This window comes from Phocoena phocoena, chromosome 15 (genome assembly GCF_963924675.1).
Source record: "Phocoena phocoena chromosome 15, mPhoPho1.1, whole genome shotgun sequence".
Taxonomy (NCBI): domain Eukaryota; kingdom Metazoa; phylum Chordata; class Mammalia; order Artiodactyla; family Phocoenidae; genus Phocoena; species Phocoena phocoena.
Window position 1 is genome coordinate 62,995,695 of NC_089233.1, and position 27,654 is coordinate 63,023,348.

Consider the following 27,654-nt stretch of genomic DNA (forward strand, 5'->3'; position numbering starts at 1 on the left):
GGGAGGCTAAGTTTTACCTTGTTAAGCCAGTTTGCAGGAGAGGTGCTGGGGACTCAGGTGAGGAAACTGAGGCTCGGGGAAGGGGAAGATTCACCCAAGGTTTCATGGCCAGAAAGTTATGAGGCCCGAGCCAGAGTGCAGGCATATCTCTGTTTGCAAACAGCAAACACCATTCCACTCTTTCTTCTTCCCACCCCGTGTTATCAAGAGCACGAAGGGGCTCTTCCTCTCAGCCTTAGTCTCTCTTTTGTGTGTTTCTCAGTCTGACAGGAGCAATGGCCACCAGCAGGAGAAGGGCGTACACTGTACCAGGCCTCAAGCAGGGCACCCACCCCTGGATAACAACCCCCAGCGGGTCCCAGAGGAGAGCTGGCAGCAGGCACCACCTCCCTCACGGGTCCCAGCCAGTGCCACATTCTCTGCAGGTGGAGTTATCAGCATCCCCTTCTCCTGTACCCTCCCTCCCTGTTGGCACTGCCCAGGCCAGAGGGCAAAGAACAGAGTTTCCTTACACTCTGCATCCCCTCCCCAGGACACTCCCAGGCTTGGGGTTTTTCTATAGGTTTGGAGGAGGGTGGGGCCCACAGGGAGGGGACCCTGACAATAAAGAGATTGGATCCCAATTTGCTCTGAGATGGGATGGTTTGTGTTTTCTCATGAAGGTACCCTGGCCCTCCTGTCCAACCAGAAAGCAGGTCTGCTACACCCGCTTCTGTTCCCTCCTTCACTCCTCCCTGCCGGAGAGAGCATTGTCTAGGGTGCCTGAAACTGATCTGTCTGGGCCTTAGTTTCCATGGCTAAAATGGGGATTAAAATGTCCAGTAGGGTTGTTCAGGAGGGTCAGATGTGCCAGTGCCCATGAGAGCAACTTCGTGGTAGAAGTGCCAAGCGGTTTTGATCCACTTGGTCAGGCAGTGGTAGGTCCAGCCCTCAGTTTCTAAGTCTGCTGTTTCCCAACTCTAAATGGTTCTAGAACTCGCCACTTCCTCCCCTTCTGTGTCTTGGTTTAGGACACTGTTTTTTCAGAGGGATCTTGGGCAGCAAGGGGAAAGAGGCTAGAGGCTGAGGCCTTCAGTCAGAGACCCAGACCTGGAGTGAAAAATAGCCCCTTGGAACTGGTCAAAAGACTTCAATCTGGAGAGTTGGAGAGTTGAAGAGGGTGTCTAGAGGAAGGGGCTAGGTCCACAGGGAGTGTCTCATCCCCTTGAAGAGCCCTTGGTGGCACATACCAGTACAATCCCTGAACCTACAATCTGTCCTTACACCCAGGACATCAGAGCCCAGCTTAGCTGACCCACTTGCACACCTGGGGAGGTCTTCACGTTCCCCTCTGTACAAGGTGGGGAACTGCTGCCCTGGACTGGAACTTGGGCAAAGTCCAAAGGGGTTTTGGTGCCTGGTAAATATCACACCTAGGTCTGGCACTGTGTTCTGTGTCCCCAGAGCTTAGTGCTGTGCGCTCATTGTACTGTAATAACGTTTCTAGACTCTACAAGGACTACTCAGTATGCTTTACCGAGGCACTCACTTTTCAGAGCTGGGGGGACAGGTACAACAGCATGGGCCATAGGCTTCTTTAGTATGCCAGGCATAGAGGCCATGAGAAGAGCAGGGAAGACCCTTTCCAGAGTTGTGAGCATCTGCCCTACCCAGAGGCCCTGTTTTATCACCCTGGCACCAGGAAATATCCTGGACAGAGTAAAAATGGGATTCCCCAACCTGGCGCCCCAGAAAAGCCCCTGAACTACTTCAGCTGCTAAGAAAGCTCACAGTTGGGCCCTTGAGAGGTTCATATCCACAAAAGCCTGCATATACCTGCCCGTCATCCCTGTGTCTGGGACCAGAAAAGACATTTCCCATTGCATTGCTCAGTAGTTTTCAGTTTTCTTTCCAACCTCTGAAAAACAAAAGGAGATCATGAAGAAATGTGATACCAGATTCTGCCCAAAGCACTGATATCCTCTAGATACTTTGAAGATCTTAAGTATCGATTGTGATCCTAGCAGGACTATCATAGCCAATGGGTTTCCTGGATTGTGAGCTAATGCTTTCCCCCTTTTACTGCTGCCAGTAAGGTTTGTGACTCTGGCAGGTCTTTTTCCTTGCCAGGTCTCAGTTTCCTCATCTGTGTGAGGGACTGGCCTAGACAGGGACAGTAAATGGCCCTTATTGCAGTTGTATAACAAACCACTCTGAAATTCAGTGCCTTTAGTGAACATTTATTAGCTTTTGATTCTGTAGCTGGGCAATTTGGGCTGTGAGCCAGCTGGGTGGTTCTTCTGCTTATCTCATCTGGGCTCTCACGTGGCTGAAGTGAGCTGGCAGATTGTCAGGAAGCTGATTGGTCCCAAATAACCACCCACTTGTCAAGTGGTTGGGCAGTGGGGGCAACTGGGCCACACGTTCCTAGCATCTAGCAGGCAAGACAGGGTAAGCCCTGATACGCAGGTGCTCTTCAAGCTCCTTGTTTGTGTCATGCTTGTAAGGGTCTACTGGCCAAAGCAAGTCGTATGGCTAAGCCTAATTCCTCATTATGACCGTAATTTGTTTTTAACCTATCTCAGGCCTCATTTCACTTGCCAATTCAAAACATTTAGTAGCAGCTGCTGGAATGCTTTTTGAAGATTTGGAGCAGTTTTTAGACTATTAGGAAATAGTAACATGATAGTTTGGTCATGTTTTTTATGGGCAAGGAATTGAAATATGGGTATGTGACTGTCAGGTATTAGCCAACCCTGGCCAGGTTACATCTTGTCCCATAACATATATACTATGCAGTGGGCCATATAATGAGACCACAAAAATACAGACGGTAGAGCAGGGCAAAAGATTCTGAGCCAGGTGTCCTGGGTTTGAATCCCAGTTGGGCCATTGACTGGCTTTGGGCATATCAAAATCCCTCTACCTGTGGCCACTTCCTGAATATCTGCTGTATAAAAGGCACATTTTACACTTAGTTAATCTCCACAACCACCCTTTTAGGTGGATGTAGTGTGAACTTCTGGTTACAGGTTATAGAAACTGAACTTAAACCTGCTTAAGCAGGAGAAAGTTAACTGTTTCACAAATTTAAAAGCCCAGGCGTAGATTTTCAGACCCAGTGGGACCCGGGGGTTCAGGAGCTGCCATCAGGAATCTTTTTCTCTATTCCTCAGCTCTGCTTCTTCTGTTGGTGGTGTTCTCAGGCAGCTTCTAAGTGGTGGCAGAGCCTGGCCACAGGGCCTGTGAAGGGTGGAGGGAGGAAAAAATCCCCAAATGGAAAATACGAGTTCTACAGCTAGAAGAAAGGGGGCTTGGGCTGACAAAAACAGGTCTTTGTTGTGTGATTATAACCATTTTATAGATTTTATAAATGTGGATGTTCTAGAACATGGCCCCATTGACAGGTGGTCTTTATATCCTCTCCCCTTTATCGGGACTCCATGTTATCAGCAGAATACAGTGATGGTGATGCTGTTATGCCAGTCTCCCAGTCCTGTTCTTAAGAACTAGCAGTTTCTACTTCTGTGTTGGGACCCAGCCACCATGCTGTGAAGAGGCCATGTGTACATGTTCCAGCTGACAGCCAGTATCAACTGTCAAGACATGAGTGAGGGAAGCCTTCAAGATGACTCCAGCCCAGCCACTGTCTGGAGAACCGAGTAAGAACTGCCCAGCTGGCCTAGTCAAAGCCCAGCACCATGAGTGATAATAATCGAATGATTGTTGTTGCTTTAAGCCACTAAATTTTGGAGTGATTTGCTATATATCAGTTGATAACCAGAACACAAACTGAGACTCAAAGGTTTAAGTAGCTTGCTCTACTTTGGGGAACTGGGTTAGGAGTAAAGACCTGTTGAATTGAGTTCCTATCTAGACTTTTTGTTGTGTGACCTTAGGCAAGTCACTTAACCTCTGTGAGCCTCATCTTCCTCATCTGAAAAAAGAAAAAAAAAACCATTCTTTTAATGACAATACTTACTAGAGCACTTATTAGATTCAGGTGATTTTCTCTTAAAAAATAAGACCATAATTTCCTGTTCTGTTTTTTTTCCTACTTATTTTTATACTTACCTTGTTTCAAAATGTTATTTCAGGCAGCTCACAAAGAAAAAGTCAATAGAATATTATAAAAATGAGGCAAAGGAAGATAACAGCAAGGAGGCCTTTTTTGGTGTAATAACTCTATGAGTTACTGCAGTCAAGAGGAGTGCATTGGTCTAGCGATTAGGCCCATGGGGCAGCCCAGTTAGCCATCCTGCTTGTATGAATGAATGGATACGTCTCTCCTCTGACTGGTCAGTGGACTCTCGGTGCACACATACTCCTCTCTGCACCTCCACCTCAGTGTACCTCTGTGGGAGCCCAGATGATCAGGGTGTCCTTCCACAAAAGTACAGCAGCCAGGTCTTGTTTGGCCAAGTGCATGGGTTTGGCTCTTCTGTAGGCTGAACAGAAACTGACAGGGTTACCCATTCTCACTTTCTGACCTGGACCCCGTCTTGCCCCCCATCTCTCCAGTCCCTTTTAATAAGCCCCCTTATTCCTCAGACCCCACCTTCAGTGTCTTCTCTGTGCCCTGCCCTGCACACCCCAATGTCCAGCTCCCTGACCACACAGGGAGCTGCCTAAGGTGAGAGACTGCCTCATTCATCCTTGCACATAAGGGTTTTAAAAAGGAACATGTGACTTGCTCAACGACATAATTATGGAGCAAATACAAACAATCCAATCCAGCATCTACCTTTGTCTTAATTATATTCTACCTCTGCAGAATCTATGGAAAGGGATATAACATATATACGTTAACATATATGTTAGCATTTCCTGGGTGCTCTGAGTTCTTTAACACAGATCGCATCACCTTATTTAACCCTCACATCAATCCCGCAGAGTTGGAGATACTCATCCCTTGTTACAGGTTGGGAAATTGAGACTCTGGGTTGAATAATTTGCCCAAAATCTTGTCACCTGGAAGGGGTGGAGGCAGGTTGCAAACCTGGGCAGTTGATCACCACACGCCCCTGTCATAAATGACTCTGAAATTCCTCTCCCGATTCTTGTGACAACAGTCTCTCCTGGCTTTCCTCCTCTGCATACTCAATTTGCTTTGCTGACTCTTCCTCTTATGCCAGCATCTCTTCATCCGCTTTAATTTTTATGTATAAATTCCTGGCTGACCAAACCTATGGCTTCAGACTCCACTTTCAGGCCTCCACAATCTCCCAACTCTTAACTTAATCCTCCCCAGGAGTGCCAGGGGACATACACAGATACCCATCTGATAGTCCACAAGGATGTCCACAAGGATCTCAGTTGAGCCCTGACCAGCCCCCATCTTTATCTGTCTTCATGAGTCCTGCATCTTGAAGAATGGCATTTTTGTTTGTCTACCCCGTTGCTCATGTCAACATCTTCCACTCCTAATGTTGAATCATGTTAGTATTTCCATGGTATGTCTTTGCTCTAACCTGTTTTTCATCCCACTGCCTTAATAGTTAAGCCCTTTTTATCTCTTACATAGACTTTACAACTTCTTAACTAGCCTTCCTGCCACTTACTTCCCATCAGTCTTTCCTCTTTACCACCAATCAGTTATCCACGGCTCAGTGGGTAAATTCCAGACCCCTTAGCATAGCATGTAAGCCCTTTAGGATCTGACCCTCTTCCTTTCTCTCTCTAGCTCAATACCTCCCCCAGTCTGCCCTCTGTTCTTAAGCCACACAGAACTAATTGTGAAGAGAACTGTCTGATTTCTGTGCTTTTACACATGAGGTTGCCTCTACCTGGAATGTTGTCTTCTCCCACTGGTTAACCCTCATTTATCCTTTATAGCTCAGCTTAGAAGTCACCTTCTCAGACACCTTCCTGGCCTGAGTTAGCACTGGCCCCTCCTGTGTGCTACTTTTATTACAGCTCTTACAGATTATATATATTTACAACTGGTTTGGTCATCGGTCATTTTCACTAAACTGTAAGCTCCTGGAGGGCAGAGAACAGGGTCTGGAGCCCAAGTGCCTGGAACTGCATCCTGACTCCCCACTTACCAGCTAAGTGACTCCTTGGGTGAGCTGCTTATCCTCTGAGTCTCCATTTCATCTGTAAAATGGAGCTAACAGTATACCTACCTCAAAGGGTTGCTGTGCTTATTAAATGAATAAATATATATAAGCACCTAGAACAGGACCTCACACAAATTAGGGACTTTGGTAGTACTAGCCATTTATTATATAAATGATTATTTAAGAATAGCCCAGAGGGAATTTCCTGGTGGTCAGTGCGTTAGGACTCAGCCCTTTCACTGCTGGGGCCCGCGTTCAATCCCTGGTCAGGGAACTAAGATCCTGCAAGCTGTGCAGTGCAGCCAAAAAAAAGGAGAATAGCCCAGATTCTGGGCCACATGAGAGGCATCTGTCATAGTGCATTGGTATATCTGGGACTGAAAAGTGAAGCAGTTATAATTCTCAGAGGCCAAAATAGTTTATGATACTGAAGATGTTGCCCAGCATGATATGATTAGGTTTGGAACAACTTCCCATGTAGTATTTTGGCTTTAATTTGGTTCCTGGCTCATTTAAAAGCTCATGAAAATCTGCAGCTGGGTGTCCATTAAAATGGTGGTGTTCAATAAGAATGTCCATTAATACTTATCCTTTAGAACAGCTGGTTCTCCAGTGGCTTCAAATGTTGTGTTAAAACAGAAGACAAGCTTAAATCAAGGGGCAGTGATTAGAAGGGTTCATGAATATCTATTAGGGAAGGTTTGAAGGGACAGGACTCATGGCAATCACAGGGGACCCAGTATTTGGTCCCTTCTTCTCTGGAGAGCACCATGATTAATGGGACAAAGATTGAAGGACTATGCCTCTGTTGCAAACCCTTGGGAGAGTTTGATGCTCCTATGGCTAAGGGTGGCAGGGTTTATCAGGATCACTGAGACAGGCAACCACCCCAAGCACAGCTAACAAGGTCAGTAAACCCACCGTCATCATAAACATGGAAGCAATACCTATAGTCTTCAGGATTGGTACACTTGGCAGGGCCACCCTTTGGGAAAAGGAATATGCTTACAAGTACTATCAGCCATTAAGTCTCCTCCCCTCTGACCAGGGAAATTCACCCTAAGGGAAGTATGTATTCAACAGAAGATAGTGCAAGGCAGACCTGCGTTAAGAACTTTACATACACTATGTCATCATCTTTGAGGTAGGCATTTTCTCATTTTATGGATGAGAATACAGGCTATAATCAATGGTAGAGGACTGCCACTCCAGACTGTTGAGAGCCTACACTCATAGCATTTTCAAGAATTAGCAAAACCCACCAGTAGGGTACTGACTTAATAAACTATGGCATAACATGAATAGACTCTTATGCAGTTATTTTGTTTGTTTGTTTTTTTGGTGGTACGCGGGCCTCTCACTGCTGTGGCCTCTCCCGTTGCGGAGCACAGGCTCCAGACGCTCACGGGCCCAGCCGCTCCACGGCACGTGGGATCCTCCCGGACCGGGGCACGAACCCACGTCCCCTGCATCAGCAGGCGGACTCCCAGCCACCACGCCACCAGGGAAGCCCTCTTATGCAGTTTTAAAAATTATAAAGATACTAACTTGGAAAAATGTTCTTGATACTGAAAGATTCTATGGTGATTGATAGGATTATGGCAATTAAATTTTTGAAATTATAAATTCATCATCTCAGTTAGAAAAAGACTATATACCACATACTATAAAGCCCAACTTCTAAAAGCACATTGTAAAATCTAACGTTCTGTTCAAATGTGAAAACTTAGTATTGCCAGGGCAAAGAATATGGATTGGGGAGGCCAGGTCAGAACTGGGGCCTCACACACCACAGTAGTACTTCTTCCAGGCTGCCCAGCCCAGCATTTTTTCTGAACACTTAGCCTGCAAAATGTTTGGGGGGAGAAGGGGCTACAAGTCTGCATAGTCTATGATGTTCCTCTTAAAGAAACTCAGATACTAGAACACTTCCTACCACTTACAATCCACAAGCTAGGCACTGCTTGCTCTAGGCATGGGGATACGTCAGTGAACAAGCATACTCCCGGCTCTCAGCACCTACAGTGGCCTGAGGGGAAACAACAGTTGACATGCAGTGGGCAGGGACCTCTGAAGTGTAGAGTGAGCCAGGAGATCATCTTAGGAAAAGCTTAAGCTTTTTTGTAGGTGAGGCTGGGGACAGGTATGGAGTCAAGAGGGTTTTATAAAGACTACAGATATAACTGCATGTTTATGTGCTTATGAAAATGCACATCAGCATACAAAAGACTTAGGCAGTCACGGAACATGTTTAGTCTCAAACTCTTCTTTACCATGGAACATCCCACCCCGCGCCCGGCATAATTAGAACACTCTTCAACACTGCTTCCTAAGACACTTTGGAAATGGTGGTCTGGTTCCCTTATAACCATGGCTCTTGATCAGAAACTCTCAATGACCTTTGCTTTGTCACTCCAGGAAAGGTTCCTTCCAGCTGAGCTGTGGTTGGTATAAGGTAATATAGTAGACAAAAGAGAGGCTGATGCTATTGTGAATGGGTAACCTTAGGGCAACCCATCATCTTAAATGGGTCTGCAACAGTCAATCCAATTTTAACCAAACAATACCTCAACTGGACTATCTCAAAGAGTTAGGATCATTCCAGAGAATCTGTTTTGATAATGGAGTTAAGAACTGGAGTTGAAATTGCCAGCCTCTCACCAAACTGTAAAGTCCCATGTCTCCCCACTAAAGAAATGAACAAAACACACATATATATGCACAAAAGCGCTAATTCCACAAGAGGCACTGATCCTTGCTTTATTCACACGGTAACATCTGACATTGGGAATTGTGTGGTATAGATACAAAAGAAGATGAAATCATAAACAGCAGTTGAGTTCATTAGGGCAGTGCTGGCAGCTCAGCCAGTGTGTAGTCCCCTCAGGTCCTACTGGGTTGAGGGAATGCTCTGCCCCCTCCACTGCTTCTTGGCCAAGATGCTTTACAACACTTGGCCTATACTTTAAAATTAAGGGTCACAGTGATTAAAAACAACACGGTCAAGACATTCAAGGCTGAGTGACTGCTCCTGGAATAGTCTGGCAACAAGAAAGTGAGGAGCAGCATTGTGCCCTTATCCTTGGCAAGTACGTGCAAGGCAGATCACAGCAGACATGTAAGATGATCTTTTCCCCTGTGCTCAGTGGAGAAATACCTTTTCGGCCAAAACCACAGAAGGCAGAACCAGAAGGAAGCCCCAGAAGCACCACACAAGCAATATCACCTCTTAGTTTCTCATGATCACATTTAAAAGCGACTTTAATACAGAAAATAGAAAAAGCATTTGTGGTGGGTCCTTTTCAAATCCAGAACACAAGTTGGGGAGGAAAAAGAAAAGCTTCCTCTAGCATCGTGGTTTGGACTCTCAAGAGTTCTCTCTACTGCACATGCCACACCACTTCCTCACCAACAGAGGCCCAACAGGGGTTTTTCTTGGAGTGCCAGTTACAAGACACACCCAAAGGCTGTTATCTCTAAACTTCTCTTAGTGGCCAATAAGGAAGAAAATGCTAAGGAAGGTACTTAGCACCTTGTATTCCTCATGTAGTAACAGCTGGAGGACTTAGCAGTGAGGTAGTGGCAACAATCCTCACATAATGAAAAGAATTCAAGTCTATAAAATCGTTCTCTGGACACTGAAAACAAGCTGTCCTCCCAGACCTCACCCTCCAACCACCCTCTCACGTGAAGCTGTGTCTACTTCCGGTATACCGGGAAGCTGAGAAGGAAAATGGCTACCCAGCTGAAGTTTCTCAGGCCTAGGACACAGAGACCTCGCCAGAGCCTAGGCACAAACTGTTCTGCTGAATTCATTAGGCATAATTTTTTTTATAGAAAACTGAAGGACAAACCAAATTGAAAGAATCACTGTTATAATAACTTTAATTTATCTTGCATTTTACAGAAGTCTATGAACGATTTTAAAAAAGCACCACCTTACCCCATCATATTTCTCTGACAGTTGTTAAAGTAGGCAACAAGTATGTCAACAGCTTGAGCAACGGCATCTTGCAAGAATTTCAGACCAACCGGCCACACGCCAAAGAACTTGGCAGCTTTTCTATCTTGTTTTTAATACAGTGGTATATCCACTCTGATGGTAAACCTGTCCAGCCAAATCTCCACAACACACTTTGCAAAATCAGTGGTGATTAGCAAATTAGTTAGCTTTGGCACGGAGCTGTGCTCGCTTGCCTGTGACAGCCTGGAAGCCAGTTTTGATGCTGGCAACAGAGCATCGAGAATGACAAGTTTCACACTGTAAGAAATAGAGTCGGGTGTCCTTTTGCAGGATTGTGTCCGGTGATCGGCACGTGTGACAGGTGACATATTCCTCTGCAGGGAAAGCAACATAAGGAATTACCTGGTAGCCACAGTGAGCCAGAGGTTTCTTTCTTCTGAAACACTTCTACTGACTGCAAGCCCACGGTGGCACCCAAACCAGGAAAGCTTAGCTTAGCTACACTTAGGTATTCTAGGGGTAAGAAAACCCAAGCTATCTGATGTGATGCTTCACGTACTTAACAATAGGTTGAAAAAAGACCCCAAATGTCCAAAGAAGCAGTGACACTTGCCAAATGCCTACTCCTGGCTGTGTTTATAGGAGAGCCACTTAGAGAACTTACTAGCTTTCCTAGGTGGGAACAGATCTGCCAATTTTAAGTGATTAGGAAGGTAACAACTGGGTCAGGCCAGGTCTGAGTGCAGACAGATTTCTCTGACTTGGCCTTCAGCCTGGAACCAACCAGCAGCCTTGATCAGCTGGGTCGTCTTAGGAAAGCCAAATCCCTCCCCATGACCCCTAATCGGCCACCAAGAGCCACCTCCCACCCAGCTCCCCACCACTATCATTTTCCCTCATCTTCTAAGACCAGCCTTTCCAGCTTCATTAAAAACCAATGGCGGTCCCCCAAAATATTTCAGCCCAATAAGAACATTTCAGAACGACATGTTAGAAATTATAAACTTACTGATATATCTTCTCAAAACATTTTCTATCTGTTTCTGTTGGAATCTTCCTTTAATTACAAGTTGGTTATTACCATCTATAGAACCACTGTGAAAGAAAACAAAAATATCTCCATTATTATTTTCTTCCTATAAGGAATCAAATTCCAGGGCCTTTACATTTAATGAACTTAAAATATATTCAATGGCACAGGATAAGTTCTAGGAGCAGTACTACCTGGTTTCTCAAAAATTATTTTTAATTAAGTAGTTGGTACCTGATGACCCTATTTCCTAACATTAAATTCAATTTTCAATTAATTAAGTCTACAGCAACAAATCTGATTTGTAACTGATTTTAAGTCTAAAACAAATTTATTCCTTAACTGTCTGTGTGATGACCCTTTCACCCAACAAAAGGACAATCACACTTTTACTGAATGCATACCACATGCAAAGCAGTGAGGTAGGCTATAAATACAAAAAATATGAAAGGAACTACAGATATCTTTAAAGATTCTAAGACTAAATCTTTTGATTCACTTACATACAGCTGATGAACATGTTCTAAAACTATGGTGATGGTTAACTATGTGAACAAATTAGAAACCATTGGATTGTACATATTTACATGTGTGAATTGTATCTGTAAAGCTGTTACAACCCTCCCCCAAAAGTACAGTTGAAATCACAGGCCTCATATTGTCAATGGTGCTTAAAAAGAAACTTTTTGAAAAGAAGTTGCTGACAAGTACTTTTGAGAAAGCAAATCTCTCCGCTAGACGTCATTTGTTAAAAATTACAAATCACAAAGTGAAACAACAAAATTCAGCCAAGCAGCATTAAATTTATATTTGCTCCGTATCTTATTATAAAACTGACTTTTGCAAGAACCTCTCCTGTGATTCTCCTTTAACTATAAGAGTTTATCATCCTGCATGAACTGCAACCCCTAATCTCTAGGCTACAGTGACTTCAATGCTTGATGCAAGAAATTTTTTTCATTCACTGTCAAAAGAAACTGAATTTTCTCAACAACCCTATAATTAGCCCACTGACCATAAGTTCACTGGTCACAACTTGTTATAATTTACCTCACCTCTACAAAAACTAAATTATTCTGAGAAGTAGGAAAAACACTACCTTTTACTCCATCAGTTTATGCAAGTTAAAAACAATGACTGTAACAAATTTACATTTAAAACAATTCTTCCACAACACAGTCCACATATCTACCACTGGTCAAGTAAATTACTCCTTAACCCAAAGCAAATACAGCCAATTCCAACAAACTGAGTTTCAAGAGTAGGAAGAGAACAGGACACCTCAGTTATCTCTATACTGCCAGCAAGGCACAGGATTAAGGCTTTTAAGAGTTCGAGCTCCTGAGAAAGGCAGACCTGAGTTTACATCTTGACTGCAATTAACTAGCTATGTTACCAACCATACAACTTCATTTCAGCAAACCTGTTTCCAAATGTGTAAGACAAGGGTAATATTAGTTTCTAACAGTTCACATAACTGTTTAAAGATTGAGATGGTACCCAAAAAAGTGCTTGGCATACAATGGGCACTCAGTGTCTTAGTCATATTTATTATGTCCTAATTCTGCATTACTTATTTTTAAAGGGACATTCAGCTTCCTATTCCTAGCACTTATGGCCAAACTAACTGGGATGGGCTCCATGGGACACTGGCCCTCCCGAATGGTGATGGACTGGCGTGGTGTCTTCAACAGGAGAGCCCTAAAGACAGGGAAGTAACTATTTAATTATGGATACCTGTTTCAATGTTTTTCCCATGCCACTCATCAATTTATAAGCTGTACTTCATCCACAGCCTATTTACAATTTAGAAAATAAATTCTGTCCTAAGAAAATGGCTTCCTCTGAAATCTGGTATTTGCTCCATAAAAAGACCCAAGAATTCCAATTAATGACAGGAAATTCTCTAAACATGGCAGAGCCATGGTGCTCACTCTGGTATACCAACAGGCCTGTTCACAGACGAGCCAATGTGAACTTTGTTTCCTATTCCCAAGTAACCAACCTCCCATAGAAATGAACAAGTTTTCCTCCTTCACTGCCCTAAAAGTTCCTCTGACAATAAAGTGAATGTTTTTTTTTTCTTAAGCGTGTTACATATCTTTTCAAGTTAAGAGAAGTTCTTATGAAATGTCCATTAATACTGTAAGTAACTACATAAATGTGAATATAGTTTCTTACCTTGTACCCAATTCAGCCAATAAAAATGCAAGGAGATGTTTGGGCTGACGATGTAATCTAAAAAGAAAGTTGAATAATGTAAACCTTATCTTTCATGGAAATCTAACCAAACTTCTAAAAACCTCACCCTGTTCACTGTTTTAATTTGTTATTACGCAGCTATTAGGTGAATTTTCGCACAGTTCATCAAACTCTGAAATGAAGATAAATGATACCATTTGTTTACATTTCAAAGCCCATAAAACAATATTACATTTTATTTACAAACATATACACATTGGTAAATGTCTATAAACAGGGACAGGAAAGGTAAATACGAACTTTAGAGGATAAAATCTTCTTCTAGGAAGGAAGGTAAAAGGGATCAGAAAGAGATATAAAGATGGCCTTAAACTGTAACTGTAAAGCTCTCTTTGTAACGAAGCAAAAAGATCTGAAGCAAATGTGTCAAAAGGTCAAAATACAACAAATTGAGGCAATCAATACTTGGGTATTTGTTATGCTAATTCCTATATATTTCCTGTTTGCAATTTCTTTATTTAAAAAGAGGGAAGTATTTCACAGCAGCACAATAGCAGAAAATTTAAAACAGCTAAAATATTCACCAACTGGGAAGTGGTTAAATAAATTATGGTACATCCATTCTATCTTGCTTTTAAAATAATACAGGTCTCTAAATACAAAAAAAACAAAAAGATGTATCCACATAAAATGAAAAAAGCAAATACAGAGCAAGGCCACTCAGTATTTTCACTTTTTTTTTTTGTTTTTTGCGGTACGCGGGCCTCTCACTGCTGTGGCCTCTCCCGTTGCGGAGCACAGGCTGCGGACGCGCAGGCTCAACGGCCATGGCTCACGGGCCCAGCTGCTCCGCAGCATGTGGGATCAGACCGGGGCACGAACTCGTGTCCCCTGCATCGGCAGGTGGACTCTCAACCACTGTGCCACCAGGGAAGCCCCTTTCACTTTTTAATTCTATTCATTTGGCACTGTTTGAGCTTGTTCCAGTAAGGAGATATTACTATTACAATTTTAAAAAGTTATTTTTAAAAAGTTACAATTTTAAAAAGTTATTTTTTCCCAAAAATGTAATGAGTAAGGGTTGGTGAAAATATAATAATAATAACACTTACGTTGCTACTGGGAGTATAAACTGGTATAGACTTATTGGAAAGCAACTGCCAATGTTTGCCATAAAAATGTCCATTCCTTGTGACTAGGCAATTCCATTTTGGGAATTTTTGCCCTAAGGCTCTATTCTGAGTTCTGCCGAGATACATGTATCTCCCAATGCATCCCAGTGCAGCCATAAATAAATAAATAAAATATTTAAAGCCTTGTGCTTCCAAGGATGGCAAGAAAGTAAAAAGACAATCCACACAATGGGAGAAAAAAATTTATCTATATATATATATAAAAAAATATGTTGTATAACTCCTAAAAACATTTAAAAGACTATTTAATGATAAGGGTAAAAATTTCACAATATATTAGGAGAAAAATATGTTAAAAACCAGTATAATACCAATTTATTTAAAAATATGTAGATGCATAAAAGTAGCAAAACAAAAATATTAAACTATGATTACCTATCTCTTAATGGTGGACTTACAGATGACTTTTTTTTCTTTAGTAGGTCTATATTTTCTAATTTTTCTATAATAAGCATATACTACTATTGCCATCAGCAAAAAAGTCTAAAACCTTTTAAGTCATGCCTAAGCAATGAAAACAAGTGGTTACTCTGGGCAGGGAATTTTTAGTGATTATATTTTCTTTGTTCACTGTTGTTTTCCCTTTTATCTGCAACAAGCACGTATCACTTATGAAACTAAAAAGAACAGGAGATAAGGTCAGTTGCCCTAAGGAACGTATCAGAAAAGGTGTAGCTGAGGAGCTTTGAGAAGAGCCAGCCCCAGAAAGTGACCTGGGGGTGAGACAGGCATGGAATGCGATGGTAATTAAGAAAGTCGAATCTCATCAACTGTGTCTTGGCAATAACCATCCAAGGAAGAAGCACATTAAATTCAGTTGCTTTCCCAAAGCTCACTGCTTGTACTTGCTTGGCAGGCCCACCCCAGGCTGATGAGCTTTTCCACCTCCCTGGGCTCTCCAGGCCCCTGTCTAAGGACTAGTCAGCCTTCTTACTCTTCACTCCATCTGGTTAGGATCGTCTCATGAGTCAGCGTGAGTGGGCTTCTCTCACTTCTGGATGCCCAATAAAACAAGCCTCAAGACCTATGAATCAAAAGAACTGACGGACTCGAACTGTGACCTCCCTCGACCCCACCCTGACACCTGTGCATTCTTTCTACTTTTTAATTGAGTCCACAATAAGCATATTTAACATACACTCCACTGAGAATCTAGCATTTGGGATGGAGACTCTGCATTAACCAACTTACAATTTACAGATATCTGTAAAGTTGACAAAAGAAGTTTTCTTGGTTCCTACTCGGACGACCTGTGGAGGTTTCATGACAAATTTCCTTTTCTCTCCAGCAACCATATCTGGATTCTTTTCCCTCATGATGTTGAACACTCGATTCAGTAGCTATAGAGATAAAGTGGTATTCATGTACAGTCTTATTAATAGCAGGAGTATAACGTTCCCACTTGAGTCATTGTGCTTTTCCTTTAAACAGAACAAACTTTACTTTTTACTAAATGTACACACACATCACATGTTCTGGGAGCTCCCTGAAGGCAAGACTCAGTTCTCAACCAGGAACTGGTCCCTTATGGATGCTTAATAGTTCCTTGTTCAAAGTTAAAGGAATGAACAAGCCCCTAATTCTACTGTTTCTGTGTGAAAGTATATAGTACCTGGAGAAGTAAAATTCAGACTACCCCGAACAAGCAAACTCCAGACTACTATGGCCCCCTATTAGCCACTCCCTCTCCCTACTATCCCCCTTCAGTGGGGCTCCAATGGCCTCAGAAGTTCATGGATTCAGATGGAACAGTGAGTACTATAATGACTGCCACATTGTGGACAGCCTGCCCCAAACGTCGGCATCAGGCAGTGCGACCTCTCTGGGTCTGTTTCATTATCCACCTATACTTCAATGGCCCTTTCAATTCAGGGAACATTTATCCTGCTTTTGTTTTGAGTTCTACTGAACAGTTCAGCCCCCTTTCATAACAGAATTTGTCTTACCTCCTCATATGTGTAGTCTCTTTCTGAACCTGCCCAAGCAGGGCCTGTCTGGTTACTGAATGAGATACCATCATCTTTTTTGCTGTCTTCATCTTCTAAAGCTACAGATAACAAAGACTGTAAGAATGAGGGGTAGAGCCTGATACAATAACAAAAAGGGGAGAAGGGAGAAGCAGATCTAGAGAAATGAAAGCTTCAAAAACATCTGGTCTTCCTTCCCACAACTGCATTCACAACAGCCTCAAGCATAAAGGCATCAAGGCTCACAAATAACCCCATATTCCTTAAGGGGATGTTACGATTTTCAAAAACCACCCCTAGGAATGTGTGGTAATACAAACACATTGAACTGTCTTGATTTAACAAACATAAGATAAAATAATGCACTGGGATAAATAGAGGAAAAAATGTCCAATTGTTTTGAAGCACTTAAGAAACATATACATCCATAAAAACCCATCTGCTGACTATACTAAAGTTCTCTAAAGCAGCTATAGCACTTAGAAGCTAATAAACAGCACTTTTAACAAAATAGTAAAAGATTTTTTAAACATTTAAAATTCAGTTACAGTAATTGTCCCAATAGTCTAAATCAGTATGTTTTAATGTAATCACAATTGCCAAGTTCTTCCCCCATGAAATCTTTTAAACTGTCATTATGAAGTTAGATTCTGTTTCCTTTTAGCTTCCATTATTAGGCAGTGGAAATAAGGGGTAAGAAAAAATAAATAAGGAGGCCACCCATGGAAGAGACTAGGCCAAAGGCTTGTGTAGCCTAGAAATGAGCTAAGCTCCCAGTATTACCTTCATCTTTCTCAAGTATTTCATCCTCATCTGGGAACTTGACATTCTTCTTTTTCTTCTTTTTATTGCCAAGCATAATGTCAAGGTCATCCTCTGGTTCAGCTGGTTCTTGAACATCACTTTCAATCTTAAGGTCCTAAGAAAGTGAGATAAGAGTCTCAACATTTTGCTACTAGGATTATTATTATTTTTAAATGACATGGGCTGACATGGTTTTAGAGGAAAAAAAGATATTAAATATTCAAAACTGAAGTTACAGATCAGAACTCTCTCTCACAGGTGAACCAAACTGGTTCAGAGTCTGTCATTTAAACTGGAAAAATTTTAAGACACTTTTGTGGGACCTTTTCCTTTCTTTAATCCACCAGCCTTGGGATCTTACTATAATTATTGTCCATGTTTTTAAACCAGGCCACTGTCAGAATCAAAGAAACAAGGATTCTTAAATCTTCTCAGTGACAATCTTCAGCAGGAATGGGGTTCAGGAATGTTTTAAATAAGTTTCTAAGTATTCTGATGCAGTTCGTAGGAGGGTTTTTTTTTCCTTCTGACACCAAATACGTGATGTTTTTCCACCTCAATTCTCCAACTCTCTGACACTAACTAGGTGACCTACAATTCAATGCAGTTCTAACACTACCCAGAGTTAGTGACAAACTCCATGGGTTTAAGGGCTCAGTCACATAAGACTGTCTTCATAGAGGCCAGGTACAAGTATAGAGTCCCCACGTTTCCAATACATATGTCCTACTTCAAATTCAGAGGTTCCCACACACCCCTGGTTCAATAATTTGCTAGAAGGACTCAAAGAATTCAGGAAAACACTTTACTTAACTATTACTTTATTATATTATATATATATATATATACACACAATATTATAAAGGATATGCTCAGAAATAGCCAAATGGAAGACATGCATAGAGCAAGGAAAGGGAGGCAAGAGAGCAGTGCTTCCATGCTCTCTTCAAGTATACCACTCTCCCAACACCCCAGTGTGGTCACCAATCCTGAAGCTCTCCAAACCCCACTGTTCAAGGGTTTTTTATGGAGCTCACCCATGAAAGAAACCCATGAAAGGTTTTTTGTGGAGGCTTCATTATGCAGGTATGATTGATGAAATCACTGGTTCTTGGTGACCAAACTCTTATCTAGAGATTCCAAGAGTCTTAGGAGCTATGTGCCAGGAACCAGGGACAAAGACCAAATATATTTTTTTTTATACCACAGCCAGCCTGGCACCAGACTGTAAGGAGGTCTTTGGGCATCACTTCAATAGATAAATCCATGAAAGAGGGAGAAGGCAGAACCCACGGAGAATTAGGGTCCTATGATGAATGGATAGAGACAAGGTAAAGCTTGATCCCAAGGTTAGCTGCTATAGTCATGGATGTAAATAGGGCATAACCTTGAAATGAGATATAAAAAACCCCAGAAGAGCAGAAAGGGCCAGTTTCAGTCTCCAGCCTTCTAATCTCACCTCCTTTCACCAGTGTATCCAACTCCATGCCCTGAAGTGTGCCATCCACATCACCCATCAATATCTATTTTTGTGCACCTACATCCTGAACTACTCTGTAAATGGCTATAGTAATTTTAGAAATCTAATCAGCAGAAAAGTTGGAATAGCCAGGACTAAAAGAAGCTCAGCCTTGAGATGCCAAATCCAGCTGTGTAGTCTCAGTGCCACTTTTGGCCATCAAAGACCAATCAGCCCATGTGTATTAGCTGGATAACACCAGACAAGAAATCTGATACTAACCTAGTCTCTAATAAGATGACCGTCAGTAAATGAGAAACTCAGGCATGCTAAATATAAATGAGCACACATCAGCCAGCTTCTAGTCCTGTATTATTATTTATTTTATCCCAGTAAGATCTATTTCCAACCTGAGGCTAAGACCCAGTGAAAGGTAGAGAATAGCACATAGTGTTTTTGAAGATTTTTCAAAAGCCCGGTGGTGCTCTGAAAATTCAGGGGGAGAGTAACCCAAGATCTTAAAAACACTTCAGCCTCAAGTTAATGCCCATGTCTTGCCTGATAAGGGTACTTGTAACCTCTTACGTTATGACTTCGGTAGCAGAGAAAAAAGTATCCAAGCACTAAATTAGAGCTTGTAAGTGGCTCTTCAGGACAAAAGCTACTAGAGAAATTTGTTAAGCAAGACTTTCTGTGGCACATCTCTGATGTGTCACCTTGTTACCCAGGATATTTATACCTCATTCATTCAACATAATTTGAGCATTTCTCTTTATCAATTTCCTTATAACAGTAGGAAGAGAAGAAAATCCCCAAACAGGGAGAGAGTAGGATAAATCCAGGTAAAATAATCTTGTTCTAAAGAACTCTGAATTATCCCTGAACCTCCAAAAACAGGAAAAATATCTTATTTGTTTCAGTACCCTAACAATTAGCACACAATGCCTGACTCACTATCATCATTAACATATATTTGCTGAATTAACCAAGTCATTAAAATTGTGACATTGTTTCCAAAACTCAGTGAATTACTGCTATGTGTGGGATACACCTTATTTACTTGAATTTGAGCAAATAAATAATTTACCAAAGAAAAATTTGGGTAAAGGGCACAAAAGGGGACAACTTAGTGCATGTGTATGTGTATTCTCACTCTTTCTCTCTCATAATTCTGAGATATTTGTATTAGGAATCAATCCAGTAAGACAATTACAGGGCCTCAAGTCCCTACAAGATCAGAGAACTCCATAAAACCAACCTGAGTGCTCTGGTTCTCCTACAGGCTATAAAATCATCAGCCACCAACCACCACAGGCTGGGGTTCATTCTTTGCTGCTCAGAAGAATACACATAAATTTGTGTATCCTCAACATGCTACCAAAAGTTTAACAGAAGAAACTATATTTGCTCTATAGGATTTCTCACAGAAATCTCTCTCCTCAGCCAATCTCAGTATGATTAATGACAAGTGGCATTCTGTAATCGTCTTAATGGCACACAATACAATGTGTAAAACCTAACTTTACACTCCTTTGAACCATCATCCCTTTAAGATACCTAGTCAGACAAAAATCCCAAGAAACTGACCTTAACAGTGGTGACTAAATACTTAATAACAAAAGCAAAACTAGTAAGAGATGAGACAAACAGGGAGAAACATCAGCCACTAGCAACCTTTCAAGAGGTCAAATTTTACCTTCAATAAGAAAGCAATACTACCTTTACACCTTCCTCAGCTTCATCAATATCAAATATCTTTTTTGTTTTTTTCTTCTTTTTCTTCTGATTAAAGAAGTTCAAGTCATCTAGATCATCAGAAGCATCTAAAAAGAGAATTGAGATTCTCAATTATTAATAGCAGACGGCGAAGCATTAAATTATGAGTTAAACCAATGTTTCAGCTATTAATCGATCAAGTCACCAGAATAGCGAGATTGGTATTAATTAGCACAGTAATTCCTCCACAACCACAAAGGTTAGGGTTCTGAAAACAAAATAGCAGGTCAACTCAAAGCTCTGTAGGAAAAATCTGGTTAGGGGACCATGTTGGGAATATTTATTTAGTAATCTGACCATATGATGCCTCATTGTTCCCAAGACAAAGTCAGGGTTCTAACATAATTTCCAAGGCTCTCCAGCTTTATCTCTCTACTTCTGCTACTCTCTCATCTCCGACACCTTAATTCCTAGTTCCAGCTCAACTGAACTACCTCCACTTCTTAGTGAAGTGTGTGTCTCTCACCTTCAAGCCTTCCTATGGGCCCTCCCACACAGCTCTTACCTTCATCTCACAGGATCTTTGTTAGGAGTTACTTCCACCAAGAAGTCTTCTCTAAGCCTATCCCTCCTGTTCCCCAACTGGGTTAGGTGTCCCCTAGGTGCTTTGATAGTACCTTCTACCACTTCGAGAGGTGTTTACCAGCTGCTTGTCTATCTCCCAATGAGATATTAAGGGGCTATGCCTTTCTCACCTAAATCCCAATGCCTAGCTCAACGACTTAATCAATCAATCAGGCTACAATATGAATAAAATGAAATTTTATCCACCATTAGTGAGTAATAATGGGTTTGGTTCAGTAAGTTTTCCATTTGTTCTGCCCTACTGTACACTAGAAATATTTTTAAATGCCCCTACTACAAAGTTTTTCAAGGAGCTATTTATGAATTAATTTTGTCTTAATAGAAGAATGATTTTCTTTCCAAGTTTGTTTTAAACACGTATAAGATGCTTAGCACATGGTAGATGCTCAATGAATGTTAATTTTCTCTATCCCTAGTACAGTGTCTTCTATTCAATAGGCATAAATATGTTTACTTAATCATTTATTTCTAATTGTCAAATGCTGTCTGTGTTAAAGCACAGAGTGAATAACTCATGCTGGTGTCTAAACCCAAACATTTTAGGCTGTAATTTTAATCTCTTCTATATGTTTTCAAACTTGTTAAGACACAAAACTGTTTATCTTGGTCCCATTTCTTCCTGCCTACACTCAAATACAACCACCATTAAAACTGGAAAAGAGACATCCCGAAAGGCTAGACTAGAAGAACCAGCCCTGGAGTAACAAAGTTTTGTCATCTCTGTCTTGTGGATTCAGTGGAATTTTCCCTGAAACAAGTCTATCAGAAATCTGGCAAGGTCCCATGCACACAGACTGTTGACGGCCTCAGCTTCACTGTAATAGATAGCCTCTCAGGCTGAAAGGACACTGTGTGCACAAAATCCAAAACACACTGATGGAAGAGAACCAGGTCTCCCCGGACAACAGTGACTCTCTCATGTCTGCCACTTACCTTTTTTCCTACTGTCCTCTTCATCGGCTTCTACATCTTTGTCCTCAGTTGGCTCTGGCTCCACTTCTTTTGTTTCTGAGGGCTGGGTTTCTTCTGTCTGGGCATCCCCTTCCTCATCTAACATAAAAGGCTTCTTCTTCTTCTTTTTCTTCTTGCTCATAGTAGGATCAAAAATCATCTGTTTAAAAGATAATTAAAAAGAAAAGGGGACCACGTGATTAGTTTTAATGATACTCACATTCCAAGTATGCTGTATTCTCAAAAGGCATACTCTTAAAAGAAAGAGTATTTGATGCCTTAAAGTATCTAAAAGGATTTTACAAAAAAAAAGAAAAAAAAATATATGTACACACACACACACACACACACACACACACACACACACACGTAACCTTCCTTATACTATTAAAAGTTGAGGGGGTGGGCTTCCCTGGTGGCGCAGTGGTTGAGAGTCCGCCTGCTGATGCAGGGGACACAGGTTCGTGCCCCGGTCCAGGAAGATCCCACATGCCGCGGAGCGGCTGGGCCCGTGAGCCATGGCCGCTGAGCCTGTGCATCTGGAGCCTGTGCTCCGCAACAGGAGAGGCCACAACAGTGAGAGGGCCGCGTACGGCAAAAAAAAAAAAAAAAAGTTGAGGGAGTGCTTCCCCAAAACGTATGTACATGTCTTTTAATTTAAAATTATCACAAGATAACAGAATTTAGGAAAGGGATCTTAGCAATAACTCATGCTTTACCCCTCGCGTTATGAATGAGAAAACCAACGCCTAGACAAGTCATACGTGTTTTATTTAAGGTTGGTAACCTGGGGTTGCTATACCAGGAGACTTGAACTGATAAAAAAAAACTTAAAAAAATTTTTTATCCTGAAACTCAGACAAGCCTTTAAGGAAATCCATCAGCAGCCCTTCATGTAGCAAATCTCTGAGTAAAAGAAACTTCTATACAACCTTTTACTCTGCTTTTTGTTTCTGGAACATTAAAAAATACAGATAAAGTGTTTAAAAGCACAAGTCTAGAAGCTAACTGACTGAATTCAAATCCTGACTCTGGTTCTTACTTTTGTTACCCCAGGTAAGTTCTTGCCCTCTCCTTGCCTCAGCTGTAAAATGGAGATCAGTAGCAGAAACAAAGCCAAATCTCACGAGATTATTAGGAGAACTAAATAAGTAAATAAATATAAAACACTTGGCACAGTGCCTGGCACAAAAGTACTCAATAAATGTTAGCAATTATTATACAATTTATATAATGCTTTACAGTTGACAAAATATGGTATCTCTTGATTTCTATCACTGAAATTTCATCAACTCAGGGTGATCTAATTTCCAAGACATATCATGAAACTCAAAAAAATTCCCAAAACTGATTCTGATTAACTTAAATTCCTTTATGTCCCAAGTACATTAAGGAAACTGAGCTACACTGAAACCAAACTATGGTCTGTAATAAGGTAGGGTAGTATAAATATAGTCCTCACCCAATACAGAAGGATTTGCAAGACATTCTGGAAATTGATACAGCCTCATTTCAAAGTTATCCCCTCCAACCTTAAGAAGGCTCTAGTTGTATAAATGAGTAATTCTGAAAAGCAGTCAGTCTGAGGAACATGATCTGGCAAACTTAGAGGATAGAAGAGCCAGGAGGAAGGAGTTCCCCACTGCTGACCTACTGGGTCTTGAGTCACCCTACATGGAGTGTTGTAATCTGTTCCAGGGAAAAAGCTATAATTCATCCTTATTCCTGAAATATGGAGGTTTGGCAAAAGGACAGACAACACTCCAGGCACTATAAATTTGGTTGTTTGGCAGGGCTTATAATTCACTTATTGCATTTTTTTCAAGTATCAAGTTCCCTAGAATATTAATTATCTTTTAACTATTATTCAGCAAGACAGACTAAAGGTAAGGGGGATCCTAAAATCATCAAAGGACATCCTCACAACCGCCCTGTTATGCTCTGAAAAACATTCATATAGGTCCACAGGGAAACAGTACGGTTGTAGCCTTGTAAAGGGTCATAAACATGAAAGAACTGTACACTGAAGTAATTAACACCTCTCTCAATTACTCTTTCTGGATACTTAAGACATAAACTCATTGCCTCATTTTATTCACACCACTCAGCAAAACCAGACTTTAAAAATATGGAAATAGGTATTCCAAAATAGTGCCCAAAGCAGACCTTCCCCAAACCACAAGGTCACATCAGTCTTAACTTTAAAAATGTGGTTTCTGGGACTTCCCTGGTGGTCCAGTGGTAAAGAATCCACCTTACAATGCAGGGAACGTGGGGATCGGGGAACTAAGATCCCACATGCCGCGGGGGCCCACGCAACAACTACTGAGCTTGCGCACCTCAACTAGAGACTGCGTGCTGCAAATTAGAGAGCCCATGAGCTCTGGAACCCGGGTACCACAGCTACAGAAGAGAAAACCCAACACCCCAACTAGAGAGAAGCCTGCGTGCCACAATGAAAGATCCCACATGCCTCAGTGAAGATCCTGTGTGCGGCAACTAAGACCTGATGCAGCCAAAAATAAAATAAATAATAAATAAATCTTTTTTTAAAATGTGTTTTTTTTAAGACTTTCATATCTGACTTAACAAATTATCACAGTCCATATGTTTTGTCTGTGAAACTAGCTGGGATGTGAGACGCAAATAGTTGCTCACAGTACACTTATGGAAAAGCACAGACTCTTTTGAGCTTTCTTTTTTTTAACTCTAGATAGAACAAAGCCTTCAAGTTTTCTCTTTGCAACTTCCCACACTGGGTTGGGTTGAAGAAAGTGAGGAAAAGGGACAGCAGCAAAAGTTACCCTGACAATAGCCTAAAGTGCTTCAGCAAGTTGGAAGCCTACTCCCATCTATCATACCTTATTCAGGATGTTAACTTTAAGGCCACAGCACACCCCACCCAGAAGGCAGGAGTGAGTTACAAAAGCACCCAGAGAAGCAAGGTGAGCAGAACAAATGCTCTGAAGAAATGTGTTGTCATCTCTGGGTGATAGGATTCTGGGAGATTTTTATTTCTTTTTGCATTCTTCTGTGTTTTGTATACGTCATACAACACATATTCCATTTTTAATCAGTTTCTTTTGTAAAACACCTATGTTGTGTGACAACCTGACGTTCCGATACTTTGTGGATGGGGCCTAGTAATAAGCAATAATCTTAGCTATTGACAGCACTTTAATGCCTGCAGATTAGGGAGTTTTTCCTCACAAGGCAGCACTCATATTTCTAGAATACTGCTTTTTAGAGGTCATGGTTCCACTAGTTTAAAAGAGATTATGTTATGTGAGTTTTGGGCTTATTTGCCAGGTTTAAAAGGAAGTGTGTGCAGTTTATGACAACTATACATTAAAAAACTATTAAAAGAAAAAAAGGAAATGTGAAAAAAGAAATAAATTACTTTTTAATAGTAGGTTCTTTAATGCTCTATCCTGGCTACCAGGCAGCACTACTTCCACTGTAGGGAATCCCTCACAGTTTATAAATCATTTCTATGTACAGATTTTCACTCGATCCTTACTAGTCTGTAAAGTAGCCAAAAGTTAAGGATCGGCCTAAGAAAACTTATCTATCCAGCAGTATTAAAGGAACCAGAACCTGCACATACCTTCAGAGTGGAAGCCAAAGGCAGGATTCTAGTCATACTAACTTGCTGTGTGATCTTGGGCAACTTAACCTTCCTGAGCCCTTATTTCCTGTTTACAAAATGGCCTGGTAGATCTGAGAAATGCAAAGCTGCTTAATATTTTATGGGCTTCCAAAGTCCTCTGCTGGAATGCTAGTTCTGACATCTCTGCTTGACGAAATCCTTTTCACCCTTCAGTAATATTCCACTTCCTTCGACATCTGATCCCACTGCTAAAACTGAACCCTCCAGCCCTCCAAATCGCTGTTAATGGCTCTATTTCTACCTCCTATACCAACTAGTAGTAAGTCTCTTACAACACTTGCAAGTACTTTACCACAGAAAACCAAACACAGAATAGCACCCCAGAGAACTCTGCACTATATAGGTACTTTATTTGTTAAAGGTTATGAAAAGCTTAGAAAATGGGTAGAAACAAAACAAGCATGAGACACTGCCACTCTCAGAACTTTTGAAATACAGTGGCCTAGAGCAATGTCTACCATGACCTCCAAACAAGAACCACACACCTCCCTTAGACTCAGTTTCTTTCCTAAGAGAGCGAGACCCTCCTAGTCACCTAAATGGAGATTTGGAACTCTACTACTGGCTCAGCCACTTACTATTTGATCATGGGCATCATACAGCTCTCTAATAGCCTCGGTTTTCTCATTTCTAAAATGGGCATAACAATACCCACCTTAAAGGGTTGTCATGAGAATCAAATGAGAGCTCAGAATCCCCTCCAGAATAAAATCCAAATTCCTTAACTTGGTCTTCAAATCCCTCCATGAACTACCTACTACCTATACTTCAAGGGATTAACTCTAACCAAATTGGATAATATTCTACTCCCTTGCCCTGGATCAGGCCTTTCCACTACTTGAGGAAATTCAAAGCATTTCCAGGGTCTACCTCAAAAGCCAAAGCTCGAAAAAGCCTCGAATTTTTCTCTTCCTTCTCTCCGAGGCCCTATTGGCCAAGCACTCAAATGTTTACAGAAATTAATTATAAATTCAAGGGGTTTTTTTCTGGTGGGGAGAGCTGGCCGGTAAGCGGTAGCTCTCCCAGCAATGTTTATACCTACGGATATCACTTAAAGTCAAATTTCATTTTAGGTCGTTTGGTTTTAAATAAACTGGGATAAATCTGGCTAAAAAGGGATTTGAGGAAATTTGCTGAGGTACAAGCACGACAGTAGAAAAAGACCCAGGCATCTTTGCAACTCAGACTTCCCGCTGACGTCGCTGAGAGCTCTGCTAAGGAAGGCTCAGGTCCTCCCGCCCTAAAACTTTCCGAAAAGGTTAATCACTTTTTCAGGCTGAAGGATCTTTTCCTCTCGTCCTACCCCCTTCTACATGAGAACAAGGGTGGGTGCCGGGCAGGACAAGCCAGCCTGCAAAGTTTTAAACTAGGGCGCTCCACCGGAGCCAAGAGACGCTCCTCTAGGCACCACCAGCACCCAGAGAGTGAGAGTTGAAGCTGCACCGTCAAATCGAAGGGAATGCAGGGGCCGCCAGCCCCAATCTCGTTCAGCTGGGGCATTAACCAACCGGGCATGCAAGCTCTCTTCTGAAGAGCGACTCAACGTGCTCTCCATTCCGGAAACGCCGGCCACGGGAGGACGCCGGCCTCAGCGCCGCCGCCCTGAGGAGAGCGGGGCACGGCCAAGCCGCGGTTCCGGAGCCCTCGCCGGCTCTGCCGCTCCGCGTCGCCTAGGCCCGGCTGCCCCACATGGCGGCGGCCGGCCGCTAGGCCGCAGGCCCAGTCTCCCACACTGGGGTGGGTCTGTCTCACTGCCTCCGTCCCTAGACCTAGCGCCAGCCTCAGGCCCTCACCTCGTCCCCGGACATGGCTGCGGCTCGAGTGGGCTCGGCACGGACGGAAAGTCTGACAGGTCAGCCCCAGGCCCAGGCTTCAGCGTTGCTCCTGCCGACACCTTTCCCACCACCGCACTAGGCTCTTGCATCAGCGAAAGGGAACAACACCCCGCCCTCTCTTCCCAAGAGTTAGAAATGCGCCTGCGCAGAGACCGCCAAGGCGCAGGCGCGCGGCGA

General features: G+C 42.1%; 3 protein-coding genes across 5 annotated transcripts in view; 2 read left to right on the forward strand and 1 right to left on the reverse strand.

The window, feature by feature from the left end:
- RALY (RALY heterogeneous nuclear ribonucleoprotein) overlaps positions 1-621 on the forward strand; it is a 42,660-nt gene extending 42,039 nt beyond the window's left edge. The window contains exon 8 of the mRNA XM_065891849.1: positions 263-621. The gene's annotated coding sequence lies outside the window, so the exon portion shown is untranslated. The remainder of the gene's footprint in view (positions 1-262) is intronic.
- Positions 622-3,261: 2,640 nt separating this feature from the next.
- ASIP (agouti signaling protein) overlaps positions 3,262-27,654 on the forward strand; it is a 221,067-nt gene continuing 196,674 nt past the window's right edge. The window contains exon 1 of the mRNA XM_065893682.1: positions 3,262-3,641. The gene's annotated coding sequence lies outside the window, so the exon portion shown is untranslated. The remainder of the gene's footprint in view (positions 3,642-27,654) is intronic.
- On the reverse strand, positions 9,909-27,613 carry EIF2S2 (eukaryotic translation initiation factor 2 subunit beta). Of its 3 annotated transcripts, none has more exons than XM_065891987.1 (9): positions 27,436-27,613; positions 21,955-22,132; positions 20,380-20,483; positions 17,181-17,316; positions 16,377-16,477; positions 15,622-15,770; positions 13,217-13,273; positions 11,015-11,100; positions 9,909-10,379 (listed from the first exon to the last, which is right to left on the reverse strand). In XM_065891987.1, the coding sequence occupies exons 1-9, from the start codon at positions 27,448-27,450 to the stop codon at positions 10,204-10,206; spliced, it is 1,002 nt and encodes a 333-aa protein (XP_065748059.1). In that variant the 5' UTR covers positions 27,451-27,613; the 3' UTR covers positions 9,909-10,203. The 3 variants fall into 3 exon arrangements, with proteins under 3 accessions (XP_065748059.1, XP_065748060.1, XP_065748061.1); XM_065891988.1 differs by having other exon boundaries at positions 10,098-10,379; positions 17,181-17,307; positions 27,436-27,450; XM_065891989.1 differs by lacking the exon at positions 13,217-13,273 and having other exon boundaries at positions 10,098-10,379; positions 27,436-27,450.